At 41.1% G+C, this 17,645-nt stretch overlaps 1 protein-coding gene across 1 annotated transcript in view; it reads left to right on the top strand.

Annotated features, from left to right (window-relative positions):
- Positions 1-12,064: 12,064 nt before the first annotated feature.
- The window catches only part of C1QTNF7 (C1q and TNF related 7), a 95,097-nt gene continuing 89,516 nt past the window's right edge, over positions 12,065-17,645 (top strand). Inside the window, exon 1 of the mRNA XM_081049556.1 lies at positions 12,065-12,469. Coding sequence (XP_080905682.1) covers positions 12,457-12,469 — 13 coding nt within the window. The 5' untranslated portion in view covers positions 12,065-12,456. The remainder of the gene's footprint in view (positions 12,470-17,645) is intronic.

Here is a 17,645-nt window from a genome sequence, read left to right as displayed (position 1 = left end):
GATTTCATGTTGCCGTCTTGAGGAAGAATTCCTTCTTCTTTAGGAAACCTCAGTTTTTGGTCCTTGGATGATGCCCACCCACATTAGTCTCCTTTACACCACCTTGAATTATAGGTGTTGTTCTACAAAACACCAGTCTAAAAATACCTATCCAGCAACATCTAGACTGGTGATTTTGACCTAACAATGGCACCATAGCCTAACCAAAGTTGAGACATAGATTGACAATCATTCCTGTGAAGACAGCTGGAGTAGGCCCAGTAGCGTGGGAAACTGAAGCTCCTAGACATCAGATAATTGATCTAAGACCACACCACTAATGAAAAGAGGAGACAGAATCTGACCCTACATGAAGGCCCACCCAAAACCCTTGCTCTCTCCACTCCAGTGCATTACTCTTAGAAGAGAAAGCTGAATTTGTAACATAGGCAAACTACAAAAATAATCCCAGAAAAAGATTGTCAGGAAAACAGCATGGCTAATAATAAAAATTCATTTATTTCCTAAATGGTATAATATTGATGGAAAAAAAGAGTTTGACTAGCTTTTTTGTAATGCTTATGTTCTTTAGAGTGTTGCTCCATGCAGTTTAATCTCCAGACCAGCAGCACTGGGGTCACCTGGGAGCTTATTAGAAATGCAGAATCTCAGGCTTCATGCCAGACCTAACAAATCGGAATGGTCATTTTAGCAAGAATCTTGCATATATTGGTTTTCTATTTCCGCATAACAAATTACCACAAAATTAATGAGTGAACACAACACCCACTTATTGGCTCAGTTTTGTAGGTCAGAAGTTGGGGTGGAGGATGAGCAGGATTTTTTTCTCAGAGTTTTGTAAGCCCAGAAGCAAGACACTGACCAGGCCATGATGATCTGAGGGTCCTAAGGAAGAATCCACTTTAAGCTCCTTTAGAATTGTTGGCAAAATTCATTTTCTTAAGGTCGTAGGACTAAGATCTTCACTTCTTTGCTGGCTGTGAGCTGGGGTCCACTCTCTCTGCTGCTACAGGCTACTTGCTTTCTCGTTTCTTCAGGTGTCTTCCTCCAAATTCAAAGCAGCAACAGCAAATAAAATCCCGCTCTCCACTGGAACCTTGCTAACAGCCTGTGTTGCCACCGACCACCCATGGCTCCTGGGATCTGAGGAGACCCACCCAGTTCATCTCCTTCTCCTAAGGCCTACTGTGCCTCACCATAAAGCACAGTCACCAGAGGGACAGCTCATCACATCCATAAGTTCCAGGGATGAGAGTGAACAGTATGTGTTTTTTCCACCACCACCAAACAGTTCTCCAATACTCAGTGAATGCTGGCTGGCAGAGTGTCCCACACATTTAACTCAAGTCTGACACTACCTCCCTGGAGCTAGCTTCAGTCCTACAGGTTAAGGGCTCAGCCTCACAAGACTGTCCCTTTACCCTTCAGGCACCAAGTCTACGTCCAGCTTGTCACCTGTGCCTCTGACCGTCTGGCTATAGATGATAGGTTCCCATGAGTTCCTCTTCCTCAGACTTGATTAATTTGCCAAAGCAGTTCACAGAACTGGAACTAAGTCACTGAGCAAAAGCCAGGAAAGCTGGTGGCATCAGAAGGGGCCAAGAAGAGTAGCCTGGAGGAACTCTGGTTCACTACTTTCTGCCTGGTTCCACCTCAGGCCTGGAGAGCTGCTGGGTTCAGCACTGGCCTGGCTGTCTTCCAGCTATGGCACCTGAGTGCTGCTGAAAATGCTGAACAAGGCCCTTCAGTGCCGGCCATCTCCACTTTCTCCTTTGACTTTTTAACAGCTCAAATGGAAAACTCTTGAGGACCCAGTTTCTGAAGCATGGTGAGTCATGTCATCAAGTGAAATGATGCTGCCTGCATATTTTGTTTCATCTGGAAGACTTAAAGTTTGTTTTGTTTTTTTTTTTAAAGGAGTCTGAACAGCTGGCCACCAGATGCCAGTCCCCATCCCTTGAGTATGTTGGCAGCTTCTAGTTGGGATAATTTAATAACCAATCCTCACTTAAGTTGGTGCATAGTTACTTCCAAGCTGGACTTTTACTATCATGTGACGTTTAAATCCAGGTCTATGGAAGCCTTAAAGAGTACAGGTGGGTAAGGAAAATCATCCCAACAATAGCGGGGCTGAAGTCAACAAAAGTTTTACGATTTTTAGTTTAGAACCATGTGCTTAGATAAGTAAAAAATTAAAATAAATATATAAAAATAAGGCCAACTCAAGACAATTACCACATCACAATACCTTTCAAGACTCTCTTAACAGTCATCAGATCCAGGTACAATGAACCGAAGACAATACAAGGCACATTTGAACATCAATGAAAAAATCATAATTTTTGCTTTACTACTACAGCATTCAATTTTCTGAAGAAGAAATGCAAGCTGAAGAGAATGTCTGAATTCTCAAGATAATTGCAGAAATTATTTTCAGAATTTTTTTCTTTTTGAATCAACTTTATGTAGGAATAATTCACATATAATAAAATGGAACCGTTTTATGTGTATACTTCAGGGAGTTGTGACAAGTGTCTACCATTGTAACCACCACTACAATCAAGATCTAGAACACTCCTGTACTCCCCCAATTTTCCCTGGAACTCTTTCTTTGCTGTGAGTCCCCACACCTAGTCCTGGTCCAGGCAACCACTGATAAATGGAATCTTGCAGTATATTCTCTTTTGTATCTGATTTCTTTGGCTCAGCATAGTATTTTTGAGATTCATCCATGTTGTTTCATGTATCAGCCCTTCTTTCTTTTCTTTTCTTTCTTTTTTTGAGTGGAATTCCATTGTATGAATTTACCACCATTGGTTTATTATTCAATCACCTATTAATGGACATGTGGGTTGTTTCCAGTTTTATCACTGAGTAGTGTTCTATCATACAGATATACTTCAAATTGTTTATTTAATCACTTATAGATGGATATTTTGTTTCCAGTTTGTGGATATCATGAAATAGGATGCTATGAATATTTTTGTATAACTTCTTGTAGATGTATTCTTTCATTGATCTTGGGTAAATAACCTAGGAATAGAACTGCTGTGCTTCGTAATAAGGGTATCATTAACTGTATGAAGGTGTCAACCAGTTCTCTAAAATGATTATATTGTTCCACTCTCCCACCAGCATTGTATGAGAGTTGTTCCCGTACTTGTCAACTCTTGGCACTGTCAGTTTTTGACATTTTAGTCATGATAGGGGGTGCGTTGTGCTACTTCACTGTTTTTCATTTTCATTTTCCTGATGACATGAACATTTAAGACACTCTTTAAGGTAGGAAGAGAGGAGATCTGGATCAGGTAGAAAAAGAGAAGACTAATGCGTAGAGTTGGGAGATATTCCAATGTGCCTAAGACAGTCCTGGTTTACAACCAGTGTCATGGTGTAATTACTAGCAATGCCCCTGTGTTTCTCGTATAACAAAATACGATAGATTGGGCGACTTCAACAATAGGAATTCATTTCTCACAGTTCTGGAGACTAGGAAGTCTAAGATCAAGGTGCTGGTCAATTTGGTTCCCCAATGACTCCTCTCTTAGTAGCTTGTAGATGACCACTTTCTGTGTCGTCACATGGTAGAAAGAGAGAAGAAGCAAGGTCTCTGGTGTCTCTTCTTGTGAGGGCATTCATCTCATCATGAGAGTTCTACCCTCCCGACCTCATCTAAACCTAATTACCTCTTAAAGCCCCCATCTCCAAATACTATCACATTGAAGTTGGGGTTTGAATATATGAATTTGAGAGACGAGGACATTCCATAGCAGCTCTGTAATTTGAATTAAGTTTTGCTTTTGAGTGTGCAATGTAGTCTTATCCTCCATCTCCTCACAAAACCTTCAGTAAATCTATATTTATCACCAATAAACTCATAGTTGAGATTATATTTGTGCTTGTCAGTCTGGTACCAAGAGCAGAAGTTTATCCAAAGAGGCCCCATCACATTCATGCAGCAATTATTATAAACTTTGGTAATATTAAAATGTATGCAGTACTATATGCATCGTGTCTTCCAGTCTAATATTTTGGTTTAAAAATGAAGCTTATGCCATAAACCACACCGCAAATTTAAAGACCCATGATTATCAGGGAAAATATTTTATGCCAAGTTCTGGCTAATTCTCAAACAAATTTGAAGATTTCTTACCTATCATTTTATTTTGACCTTTTGTGAATTCAAAGAAGCACACTTTCCAATCAGGTACAAGTTCATCCATGAAGGCAAAATCAAAGTTGAGCCAGGGATTCAGTCTATCCCTGAAACTAAACCCAAGCAAAAAAATTTTCTTGACTTCCTTTCCATTTTCCTTTTCCATTCTGGCAATAAACTACCATCAGAATGTAGTTATTTCAATGTCACACAGTCTATTCTTTTACTTGTTCGGATTCACAATAGGATAACATCAAGTCCCAAACATCATATGTGGTAGCTCTCCATGACTATCTGAAAATGGATGAAAACATGCATGAATACCCTAAACTTGCTTCATATCTCTGAACACATTTTCACAACATAAACTTTCAAATGGTTTTATCATTATGTGGTTTCATTTGGCAATTTTCCTTCATAAATGTGAGATGTTCTATGAAGCACCATGGATAAAAGGAAGTTACAACAAAGGTTAAGACGTAATCCAAGCCCTTGAGAAACCGATACTTTAGTGTGAAGAGAAGAAAGGCACTCACATAAAGAACAATCACATAGAGGAGAAAATGATAAGTACCCTATAACATAAATGACTGTAGCTTGAAAACATTAAGTGTCCTTCTAGGCAGTGCTTTGCCCTGTCAAGAGCATAATGCTTGCAGGAATTAGGGCAAAGTGGGGGATAAAGTGATGCTTAATAGTTTTGCAAGGGTCTGTTCATACCATTTCCTCGTTAGGGACAAGAAAAGTTGGTCATTTCCAATTCTTAGTGTTGAAGCACAGGTTTATGCTTTGATACAAAGTGACCTTTGCTACTCCCCATTGCTACCCCCAAACCAGCAAAGTCAACACTGATCCACTTACTTAATCAACTGTATGGACCAAAAATCTAAAACTTTATGAACCATTGTCATCCCAATAATATGTAAAATAAATTTTAAAAATCTAAAACAGAATGAAAGAATGTTGGACTCACCATGTGGGGAGATGACTTGCCTGTCACTATACAAAAACAGGAAATTGAAAATCACATACCTCACCTGGGCACAGGAAGTGAAAGCATAGACAAGAGAATTGTCAGCCCTGAGAAGATAGGTCATTCCGTGGTCTACCCTAAAATCAGAAGAGTCTCAGCCAGAAAAGCCACAGGCTGTGTCTCCACCCACTAGTGGAACTGTGGCCAGTACATTTCAAACTTAGACAAAGCCAATTATAACTCCTTCTGCATTAGAGGGAAACTACACAAGGAAAGGAAGATTAAAAGTAAAAGGAAAGTAGTAATATTATCTCTTTCTCTCCTGTGAGCTGAAGATGAGATGTGAGCAAAGGAATAGAAACTTCTCTGTATCCCAAGGATTACCTTAGAACAGGCTCTTCCTGAATGTGCTTTGCACAATATTTATACCATAATTTGTAACTCAAAATAATCATTCTTTGAATCAAGTGTTTCTTTGGAAGACACAGAATATTTTACCCCTTAGTGGACAACTTAATTATGCCCATGGTACATATTTCTCATGCCTCTGTGTACCATGCCTTTTGGCAGACTAGCTCACACTGACCCTGGGCTCGGGCATGTAACTTGCTTTGGCAAATGTGTCAATAGGAAATTTGATGCAAGTCAAAACTTGAAAAAAGCACTTGTATATTTCTATTAATACTTCTTCTCTCGGAGTTGTACAATTGCCTGAGAACATGTCCAGACTATCCTTATGGAGAATGAGACACATGGAAAAGAGTCAGTTGCCCCAGGTAAGACCAACCTAGATCAGCCAACAGCCAGCAGAACAAGACATGTGACTCAACCACTGCCAAGACCAAAAGAACTGCCTAGCTAAGCACAGCCAAGGTCAATGGCACAGCCAAGGTCAAAGATACTGCTCACAGTCAACCCACAGATTCATGAGGAGTAATAAATGGTTGCTATTGGAAGGCACAAAGTTAAAAAAACATAGAAATAGCTAAATTATATACTTTTCTTAAAGATTGCTATGGACTGAATTGCGTCTCCCTAGAATTCATATGAGGAAAGCCTACCACCAATGTGGTATTTGAAGGTGGGGTCTTTGGGAGATAATTAGGTATAGATGAGGTCATGAGGGAGGGACCTCATGATGGAATTAGTGTCCTATAAGAAGAGGAGGAGAGACCACAGCTCTCTGTTTCCCGCCATGTGAGGACACAGGGAGAAGGTAGTCATCTAAAAGCCAGGAAAAGAGGCCTCACTAGAACTTGATCATAATGGCCCCCTGATCTCAGATGTTCAGGCTCCAAAACTGTGAGAAAATAAATGTCTGTTGTTTCAGCCACCAGTTTATGTTATTTTATTATGGCAACCTGAGCAGACTAAGACAGAGATTCCCATATGTAAACAGTATAATCCAAACTTACTTACTATTATATACGTGTTCCCTTTTCATGGAACATTTGAGAATATGATTCCACAGACAACAGTCTGGGATAAATAAATTGTAAGAATATAAGGGCCCCAGGATGTCATATTTTAGATACATGATAAAGAAAGGACAGTCAGGATTTGATGGTAGACTGTTTGGCGGAAGTAGAAAAGAGTAAAAGCAATGACATATGTTTAAAATCCTGAGAGCCTTAGAGGATTGTGGTATTAATGACAGACTTAGGCAACTCAGGGAGAGTGGGTTTGAGGAGAAATAGTTTTGCTTTAGAAGTATTAAACCTGAAGGGAACATACTACCACTAGGAAGTGAAGTCCAGCGAGCATTAGGAAAACACGAATGATGCCAGTGGAGGTGTTTGATTGGTTCTATAGGTTTTGTGAGTTGGTGAATGGCCAACTCATGAAATAGGATCCTTCAGCAGGAAGAGAGTCCAGAGCCAAATGAGGCCGCTCAAAATGCTGTGATATTGGTGGGCCATATATGCAGAGGCTAAGAATGGGAAAATGACTTCTTAAGGCCAATAGCAGAGTTGAGACTGTAACTCAAAGTCTTGACTTTTTGGTAACCTAACCACAATGCCCATGAGTCACTTAGCCATTAATTGAATAATGGTTCACTGGAGAGCAACCCACCAAGATGACAATCTAATTGAAATCATGTTGCATGAAGAACAGTTGAAAGAACCAGAAATATTGTACTTGGAACAAGGAAGATGAAGTTGAGGGGGAGGAGGAAGGCTAAGCACTGTCTTCAGATATTGTAAAGGCTCTTACACGTGGGAAATGAAGCAGGAATATTCATTGTTGTTCAGAAAACTCTCCTTTGTTTTGTGAAGTCGTGGTTCCTTTCCCTAGGAAAGGGGAGCCAGAGACGCGAACTCAAAGGAATGGCTTCTTCCCCTTCCACCCTCAAAAGTTGTGAGCACACAGTAGGCATCTGTGTACCAGCAGATAATTTAAAGGAGTATCAGTGCCTTCTGACTGGCCTTACCTTAAAGTTGGTATTGGATTATTTCCTACCACTCCCAATATATTTGATCTCCAAACTTTTTTAAATTGAACTGTAGTTTACATACAACATTATAGCAATTGCAGGTATACAGCATAGTGATTTGATATTTCTATACATTTAACATCTTTCAAGAGGAAGACAAAGTTTCCCAGCTAGGTTCATTTCTCCTTTGGTCTCTTCCTCAATGTTGTTACATGTTTGATAGAATTCAGCAAAGGCTTTATTATAAAATCAAGATAAAACCACCTGGGTGTATAATATCATTTGAAACTTGGCTGCTTCACACATGTAAAAGAGAAGGAATAAAGTCAACTATAAGAACACAAAGCTTAGAAAGGAAAAATGTGCAAACTTTACAGTGGCATTCAGATAGGAGAATGTGTGTTTTTCAAGAATAACAGCCTCTGTCTCTGAGCTTAGAGTGTCTTTCAGAAGCAGTCCGTACTCATCTCAGATACAACGGATGCTAAGGGAAATACATGGTATAGGCATATTCTCTTCTTTGACGTGGAGAATGTGTTATAAACAGTATTTAAGAGTTTGTGTACTGGAACCAGACAACCTAGTTTCAAATCCCAGCTTTGCTACCTACTGGCTGTGTACCCATGAACTAGTCCTTTAACCTCTCTGTGCTTTAAGTTCCCCATCTGTGAAATGAGGATAATGTTAGTACCTACCTCACAGGATTCTTGAAAAGATAAAATGAGTTAATACATTTACACAGCCCATAAAATGGTGCCTAGTATATAGTTAATGCTCAATGAATGTTTGTAATTATTGCTGTTGCTTTGAAGTAGAAGAAAAAAGATCTGACCCTTTTAAAGGAGTGTGTAGAATGAAGGAAGTCACATTTCTAATGGGAAGTGCTCAAAATACCTGAGATAGGAACAAAATATATGAACTAGGACCTTCTGAACCTCTGTTTAGAGAAGTTCAAAGCCAGTAGGAAAAACATATGTCCTCAGTGGAGGGCCATTTTATAAAAGGTAGTGTTCTACTAGCATTAATGAGATTTCTACCGAGATTTCTACTGAGAAGCAGCCTGGAAGAGTGAATGTCAGAACCACGGCCTTCTGTACACACAGTAAAGCAAATGTTTGGGTAAGCGGAGTTTATACTGGTTAAATGCTAAGTAGAGTACTTAACTTGTAACTTGAAGTTTATAACTTCCTTTATCCCCCGCTTTGAAGGTTGCTTGTGAAATCTGACAGTAAGCCATTGGACAATTTTCTTAATAAATGCATATATTTTAAAGCTGGGCAACACATTTTGTTTTCTACATCTATCCTTGTCACAAATCTTTCCATGGATACCAATTTACTTTGCCCTTTAGCACACAATTTATAAACCTTAAATGTAAAGAACTAGTCACAACGGACATTTAGGCAGATTAGTATTGCTAGAGCAAAAATAAAGTCGGAATTTATGGTTAGTATAAAAATAACTATCATTTTCGAGCACTTATTGTGTCAGACCCTGTTCTGCATTCTTCATATATATCATTTCATCTTTTAAGGTAGCTATCTGTATTAGAATGATTGATGTTAGCTAACTGTGACAAATAAACTCCCCCAACTCAGTGAGGGAGCAGAATATGGGATAATATGGCATTCAGTAATGTCTGATGCAGGTCAGGTGTCTCTCCTAGGCAGAAATCCTCTAAGAGATGCCCCAGGGTTTGGGGTTCCTTCTATTTTGGGGCTCCAGCACCTCTGAGTCTTTTGCTTCCTGTCACATGGATAAGGGAGAGACAAACAATGTGGAGTAGGTACACCAGTTTCTCACCACCGCAGCCCAGCATTAACCCTGCATTACCTCTGTTCACATCCCATTAGCCAGAAATCAGTCACATGGTCAAACTGCAAGGGAGACTGGGAAATGGTGGGGGATATGCAGGCATCAGAAAACACTAAAATTATCTGCATGTAGTTTACCCTTTTGGCCACCAAATATCTATTTCCTTCCCTCTTTCCTTACACAGAGCACACTTACCCCTCCCCGAAGGAAAGGGTGGCAAATTCCATCTGGTCGCTGCAATCAGCTCAAAGTCCAGAACTTCTGGGTCATGTAAAGCTTTCATCATAAGTCTGGATGTGGCATCTCTTGACCCAGTGACCTATGAACTAAAAAGAAAGTATTTATGAATCAAAAAACCAAAAGGACAAGTTCTCTCTCTCTCTCTCTCTCTCTCTCTCTCTGTCTCTCTCTGTCTCTCACACACACACACACACACACACACACACACACACACACATACACACACACAATACAAATGGTGCAACAGTGGTAGGATAACTACAATAAAAATTCCCTTTCAGAAAACGAAAGGAAACCCTGGGAGACACACAGCAGCCGTTAATGTTGTGTGAGGCCGGGTAGACCCAGGAACGATCCACTGCCTTGGAAGTGGAGGAGTGTCTGGATATGGCCCTGGCTCTGCTCCCTGGGGAAAGTCCATTGTCTCTATGGCCACCAGCTCTTCCTGCTGAGGGCCCCCCCTTGCCCACCTCTGCGGTGCACGTTATGGAGCTGGCCCTCCATGCAGCCAATAATCCACTTCCCTGCCAGTGGAAAAAGTTATTTTTAGTCTTGAAAAACATTTTTAGTGCAGGCTTATAGTAACTTTTGCAATAAGTCTCTCCAAAAATTGATAGGCTCCTGCAAACCATCAAAGGTATGCTATCTACCCCCTTTTATTTCTGCTTATAGTGTAGCTGTTCCTTTCCTAGGCTCACTGCAATCTAGAAACATCATGCCAAATGCGCTCAATAGCAGCCAGTGCACACAACTGTTTCTTCCCCCATCCTCTTCTCTGAGAGCGACAAGGCTACTTGGCACACATAGCCTTCTAAGTGCTCAAAGGTGTCAGGTTCACCAAGTGTTCCGCCATTGCAAAACATGGCTTTTCACCTTTCCAGCCTCTGGAATCAGTTTCCTAACCACTCACTTCCTCTTAGGCCAATTCCACTGGGTTGAGGTTGCTGATAGGCAGCAATCATGCCCGTGATCCATTTTGGTGTTGACCACAGTGACTCCTACGTAGGTCTCGCTAAGTACCTGATCCACGGTGAAGTGCTTAGTTAACATTTGTTGAATAAATGCAGTATGATGTGTATATATGCAGATAAGTTGCTTTAACATATTTGTATTTGTCCTTTCACTGTTAAGGAAGCCAGCACTTACAGAAATTAAGCAACACATGTGAGGTCACATATATGGAATGGGGCAGAGCCAGCTAGGACACGACAGGGACTTGTGTCTCCAGCCTTCTCCCCAGTAGAAGCCAGAGCAAATATAGACTCCACCTTTTTCTGTGCTTTCATAGCACAGAACATCTGAAACCTGACTCTTTCCCTGCAGTTTTAGATTCTTTCTTTCTTTGCACTAGTTAGATCAGAGATATTGTCCTCTGTCCATAGCAAAGAGCTACTTTAAGTGACTCAAAAAACACAGTGGAAAACAATCTGGAGTTTTTTAATTAATGAGTGAGGTTTTTATCCTGAAACTTGTTTGCGTAAGTTTACATAGTAAGCATACTTAATAGCTTGTGCCTGTGTCAACATTTCTTTTCTCCACCAAACCGTTTATTTATGTAACAAATGTTTTCTATATTCATTTATGTGGTTTTACTATGTCATAGCCATTCATTAAATCTGGCAGGGGCACACATTTCCTGATGTACAAGCTTTGACCTATTGAGCTTGACTAGTGGGAACACGTATGCAGAACAAAATTATCACAACTGTTAATTAGTCTGAATGTACACAATATTTAATTCTATTCAGTAAGTGTATACTGAGCACTTATTACCAGGTATTGAGCAAAACCTGCTTTACGATACACTATAAATATTTTTTGCAATCTCCATTTTCAGTTGACCACACTTTAAGTTAGCTGTAATTTGAATTCACAAGTGTGTGTGTGTGTGTGTGTGTGTGTGTGTGTGTGTGTGTGTGTGTATGTGTGGGTGAAGGGAGGAGAGAGAGATTAATGGCAGTTGGGAAAGGATGGTGGAAATAGTAAAACTGAGAACATCGATTACAGGCTAAATATCAGGAGACTTCTTCAGCTACATAGACAGACTCTGCAAACCAAATATCGATCCTAGAGGTTATGATTTGCGTACAAGATGAAGGTTAAAATAAGACCAATGCAAATAGCATCATTTTAGGTACTTTTTCCTTTTATGAAAACATAATGTACACTAAATTTAAATTTTCAGCTAAGTTAGGGAAGAATTGCATGGAAATAATGGTGTTAGCAAAAGTAATGTTTAAACACAATTATCACTAATATCACTGTTCCATAAAGTGGGACATAAACTTTCCTATGTGCTTTGTTTGCTTCCAGGGAAGCGATGCCATTTGGTCTCAAGGCATCACTTGAAAAGGCAGAAGCAACTTGAAGTAACACGGTGAGAAGGTCAATGGATAAAAGAGAGAAATAGAAGAGTTTAGATACCTGAAACCTTTGCTTCTCAATCGCCTCAGTCTGGGGTTTGCAGAAGAACGTCATCCATTCCTACTCACTCCTAACGAGAGTATATATTAAGCTCTTTGAAATGTGAGTATTATGGGAAGGATCGCAGTTGCTTTAAATTATAGGAGTTGGCAAGTGTCTGGGAGGAGCGGAAGGTTGTTTAAACTGAAAAAGACAGTTGCAAAACTTTGTACCACAGCATGAGCTCCAAGCTTCAAACGCGTTCTCATGCTCAGACGAGACTTTTATTTTTCATCAAGTTATTTTTTATATTGTTTTGAAGCAGCTTTGCATAATAAACAAGTATTCTGCTTTACATTTTTTAATGGTTTTTAAATTCATGGGACAACCAAAGCAAGCAAGCCTCATGTTTTGGGGAAAAGTCTGATACCAGCAATGCCTAGCAAAGGTAAGCTATCATTTTCACTGCAGTTTTTCTCTTTTTCCCTCTTCTTTGGCCTTCACCAAAAATATTTACTAATGGAACTTAAGACAGCTACTTGCAAAGAAATAAGGAACTTGTAGAAATTATATCAACAAATGATAAATCAGAGGTTGGAAAACCTCAGCAGTGATGCTTTCTCCACTTTCTATTCCGCGTGTCACACAAACCTCTGTAAAATATCTTTGACTGTATGAAAAATGCCATTTCTTTCAGAAAATGTGTGCGAGTCTTCAAAATCTCAATTCGGATGCGCCTGGCATACGCTCATGTGGTGATGGGCTAATCCATTGCCAAAGTCAGGGTATCTATGTTTTCCTATCTGTTATATGCAACTCAACTTCCGGAGTTATGATCCTTCTACTAACTCAGAAATTTTTCCCATGGAAGATTTTAATAACATTCCAAAAATTCTCTTAAATATGGTTGCTATGACTTCTTGTAAACTTGTTTTGCAGACTATGTTTTCAAAAGTTAAGTAAATCATTTGACTTTTCCTTTGTAATCACACGAGAGAGGATGTTATAGCTATTATGCCTGGCGGGGCCGGGAGAGTGGGGGGAAGTTCAACTTGAAGTTTGTTAATTCAAGTTGTAATTGATTGACAATGCTAGTAAATAAATGGGATGGCTGTGCCTTCTTGATTGTGTCTCAGAAACAGGTAGGGAGCAGAGAGGCTAGAATATCCTTCTTTTTCTATACATTGGTCTTATGAGACGCATCTTGTGGTTTTTAGGTGGAGGGGCATGTAAATGTGCGTTGTGTTGTTCCAATTTCCCTGAAAATGTCTGTTATCAGTGTTCCCATCTTTCAAGGCAGACTTCCAGGTGCAAAAAAAACTAGATATTTGCAGAGGGCTGCAAATTCCTCCAGCAGGCTGCGATTTAGCACAACCCCACATTCATTCCTCCACGCACACATCTGTGCTCACAGGCAGAAATTAAAAAGCCCTGTGGATTTGACCGAGCTTGAGGGGTTTGGGACATCTAAGCCACCTCCAGCTGCAAAACCCACTGGTACAGGAACACTCGCAAACATACGTGTTAGGCCTGAGAACGTGAGGTGCTGACCCGTAGGCACCGCGCTTGGGTTGAGAAGGACTCTACCTGTTGCTTTGTGTCTGGGATATTTTTGTTCCTTCTGTGTCAAATTCTGATTCCATAGATGGATTACAGTGGCTTTCCCTGTCTTTTGTGGTCTCAGTGAAAGGAAAGAGATTAAGGTCAGAGGAGGGATATTATTATAGAAAAGAGAGAAGGCAGTTCCGTCAGCTCATTGCAAGGTGTTCAAGAGAAACTGTTAGTTCCTTTCTCCACCCGCAGTTGTAGTGGAAGAAGTGAGACACTTGTGCCTGCCCACTCGTCGTCCTTTCCCCACGTACCTTCTCTTCTCTCCCTTTCTCTTTCCATTTCTATCCACTCCGGCCACAGAACATCAAGAGTGGGTTGGACATACAGGATTATCATCATCTCCTCCTTCTCATCCCCTTGGCCATTCCCAGGCCAGTTAAGGAAGCACCCCCCTATTTGGAGGGGGTCTCTAGGACCCCACCCCATGACCTCATTGCAGGCAGCTGGGAAGCTGGGATGGCCAGCGTTTACATGGCGCCGGAGTGCACCCTGGGGATGGGTGCGGCCGAGAAAAGCGAGAAAAGCGCCGTGTGGCATGACGTGACTGCTGGGGAGTGGAGCGTGGACTTCTCCACATGGGCTCCGATGGTGGCTGGCAGCATTCTGGAAGCCAGACCGACCCCCCCCCAACACCCCAGGCACCACCTCTGGGCCAGAGAAGGCCCCAAAGAGGACAAAAACAAAACAGCGATTAGACTTGCTAATGAAGCCCCAAGCCAGCTGACTCATTTGAGGCGCAGCCCCTGGTTGGGGGGGAAGTCCTGTGTAATGAAAACTGGACAGTGCCCTGGAAAGGACAGGTCAGGGTTGTCCCAAAAAGGACGCTGATGAGTGGCCCAATTGACCTAATCCTGTCTGTTCACCTCAGAGAGGCTGGGGAGGAGGCAGCATCTGTGGGGGACAACGGAGGCAGGACAGTGTTAACTACTGAACTGCCAGGGGGTATGGGAGCCTCGCTGTCTGAACGTGAAAAGGACGTGAACCAGACTCAGCCCAGGTTGCCAGGTACTGACACACACCCCAAGTCTGTGCACCAGGACTTGAAATGCCCCAGGCCCAGGAATCAAACCCCAGAGGGGCTAAGAAAGGGGCACCCTTCACTGAGCATCCAGTCTGTGTCAAAAACTTTACCACAGCTCTTTAAACCTGATCCTTGACAGAGAGACCAAACATGACAGTGTAGAAAGGATGTGGAGAACCACATGAGAGGGGCTTTGGAAAATTAGGCTGATGAAGTCAAAGAAAGCTCCTCAGAGTTGCACTTGAACTAGACCTTGGAGGAGGAGTAACGTATCATGACAGAAGCGAAAGGGGCAAGGCAGAGGCCAATGAACAAAGGCACAGGGGTGGAAAGATACCGGCTGCCCCTGTGAACCAAGTAGATTGGGGGTGATGAGGCTCTGTTCCCCAAAGTGCATCACAAGCCACACCAGTTTCATGGGCTACTGGTAAGAGAATCACCAAAAGTATTTCCTGGTCAGGCACATTTGGGAATGTGGAAAGCTGTGCAGCACGGTGGGCCAGAACTCAGATTCTAGGATCACAAAACATCTGACTTCAAATTTAGCTCCATCCGTTAACTGCCCTGTGAAAGCAGGCCCATTGAAGCCTCGGTTTCTTCACCTGTTAAATGAGGATATCTATCCTTATAGGGGCATTCTGAGGATTAGAGAATTCATGTGAAGTGTCTATAATCAGACTACCTGGCATGTAAGAGCTCAGTGAATGTGAGCTCTTCTGATTAGCTATTAAATTCTGGTTTCTTCGCTGCAGGACTTCTCACACATACAGTTTTAAAAATACTCCACTTACATTATTTCTACTAATAAAAACATATTAATTTATAACATTTTATTGACCACTTATTTTGTGCCAAGCACTATTCTAGGTTATTTTATTTGAATACTCTCATTTAAAACTCACAATCTATTGGGGATATTATTAGTGGGATTCTACTATAAACTTCACAATTTGAGAACACCATAGGCCAGAAAGGCTATGTAACTTGCTCAAATTTATCTCAGTTAGTTACTTCATGGGCACCACTAATCAAAACTTTTTGATCATCCCACATGCTAGAAAGTCATTCATTTTCACATGTTTTTGTTTCTTAATGTGTACTCTGTCTCTCCGTGAGTCGGTCATTCTAATCTAATGTTTTCCAAACTCTTTAGAACATTTCCCCAAGGCCTCTCACACAAGCCATAAAATGTGGAATGCATACTGGAAATGGTGAGGGTGAGTTGGCCCCGTAAGTTCAGGCCACAGGAACTTCATGAAGTTTCTCAAGATTTCATTGAAATTTATCAATCTCCACCAGCCATTTCATGAATCGTCTTCCATACTTCTGTGAAACAGAAGCCCATCAATTGGGACTGTCATACCTAAGGAAACTGACCTTTTAAAAAACTATTGTCAATTTTTAAAAGGAAGAGAAAAGTGACAGAAAAGAGAAATTTCATAGCAGGAAGGTCAGCCTTTCCCTATGGTTTGAGGGCCTACTGTAGAGGAGGTATTGCCAAGGACCCAAGCTAGGATAACACATGATTCCACCTTCAAAGAGTTATCAATTGAATGGGGAAAATAAAATGTGTGTTTCAACATGTAAAATTACATTTACAGGGAAGAATGTAAGAGAGAGTCAAAGGGAATGGGGATTCAGAGAAAAGGAGACCTCAGGTCCCTCGAAAAATCAGAGTAATGTGTAACATTCTTTGACAGTTACGTGTACAAGGAACTGGGCTAAGTACTTTACAATATGACTAATCCATGTGTACTTTATAAGGCTACAAAGTGGGTGTTTACTTGCCCATTTCACAGATGAGAAAACTGAGCCCTAGAAAATTTAGTAACCTGCCTGAGGTCTTCCGGGAAGTAAGGGGCAGAATACGTCCTGATGCTCAAGGAAGGGGAGGTAACATGTAACTTGGCCTTGAAAGATGGATAAGTATTGATGGGAGGGGCATTCCAGGCAGCAAGAACATTTTTTAGAAGCCTGAAGGAGAACAGAGTGGGGAGTAGTAGGAGAGCTGCCCTGGCAAAAACAAAGTGCAGTCATACCGTGTTTCCCGGAAAATAAGACCTAGCTGTACCATCAGCTCTAATGCATCTTTTGGAGCAAAAATTCATATAAGACTGGGTCCAAATGCGTCTTTTGCTTCAAAAGACGCATTAGAGCTGATGGTCCAGCTAGGTCTTATTTTCGGGGAAACAGGGTAGAAAGCAAAGGGAAATGAGCTCAAAAGACTTGGTAGGGGGGGAAAAAAGACTTGATTGGAATCAGGTCACAGAAAGCCTTGAATGCCAAATGATAAAGTCTGGATTTTTCCAATGTAGTGATCATTTAAAGTTTGTAAACAAGAAAGTAACTCCCTGACAGTTTATTAGAACAATGATTTAAGATGATTAATCAGCGTGCAGGAGGGGCAGAGACTAAACCTCCAGTTAGGAAGTGATATTTATCCAGGCAAGAGATAACAACAGCCATTGTTCACAAAACAGTTGAGGGGTAGAGATGGATATGGGGCCAGTTTCCTAAACCTGCTACACCAAGGCCTTTACCATCATGGTGGTCTTTCAAACAACATCCTTGAGACCTCACTAAATCCAGATTAAACCCAGCGAAATTGGAGGGGGTAGGAAATGGAAAGGACAGGAGGAGCTGGTTGACCTCTGAGCTCATCTCTCAGACTCCATGAAGAGAACTCTCTGAGCACTTCTATAGAAATCATTAACTATACAGTTCCTTATTCCATCACTTGTTTCTGGACTTGTCCTTCATATCAAATAGGCATATTTCCAAAAGAACATTATCGTCTAGAAAATTTTATGAGTTTACAGCTAGAGCAACCACATGATGTGATATTGACATGCAATGATTGGGAGGGTGTATTTTAATATATCTTTTCAGGAAACACTCGTATCCGTAATCCTGGCTGTCTGCCTTTTGGAAAACTCTACCTTTTGAGACTGAGAAGTCTTCATGTAGCTCATACCACATCAGGGTCTTGCAA

This window comes from Rhinolophus hipposideros (genome assembly GCF_964194185.1).
Source record: "Rhinolophus hipposideros genome assembly, chromosome: 1".
NCBI classification, from domain to species: domain Eukaryota; kingdom Metazoa; phylum Chordata; class Mammalia; order Chiroptera; family Rhinolophidae; genus Rhinolophus; species Rhinolophus hipposideros.
Note: the sequence above shows the minus strand (reverse complement) of the source record. Positions and strands in the feature narration are given on the sequence as shown.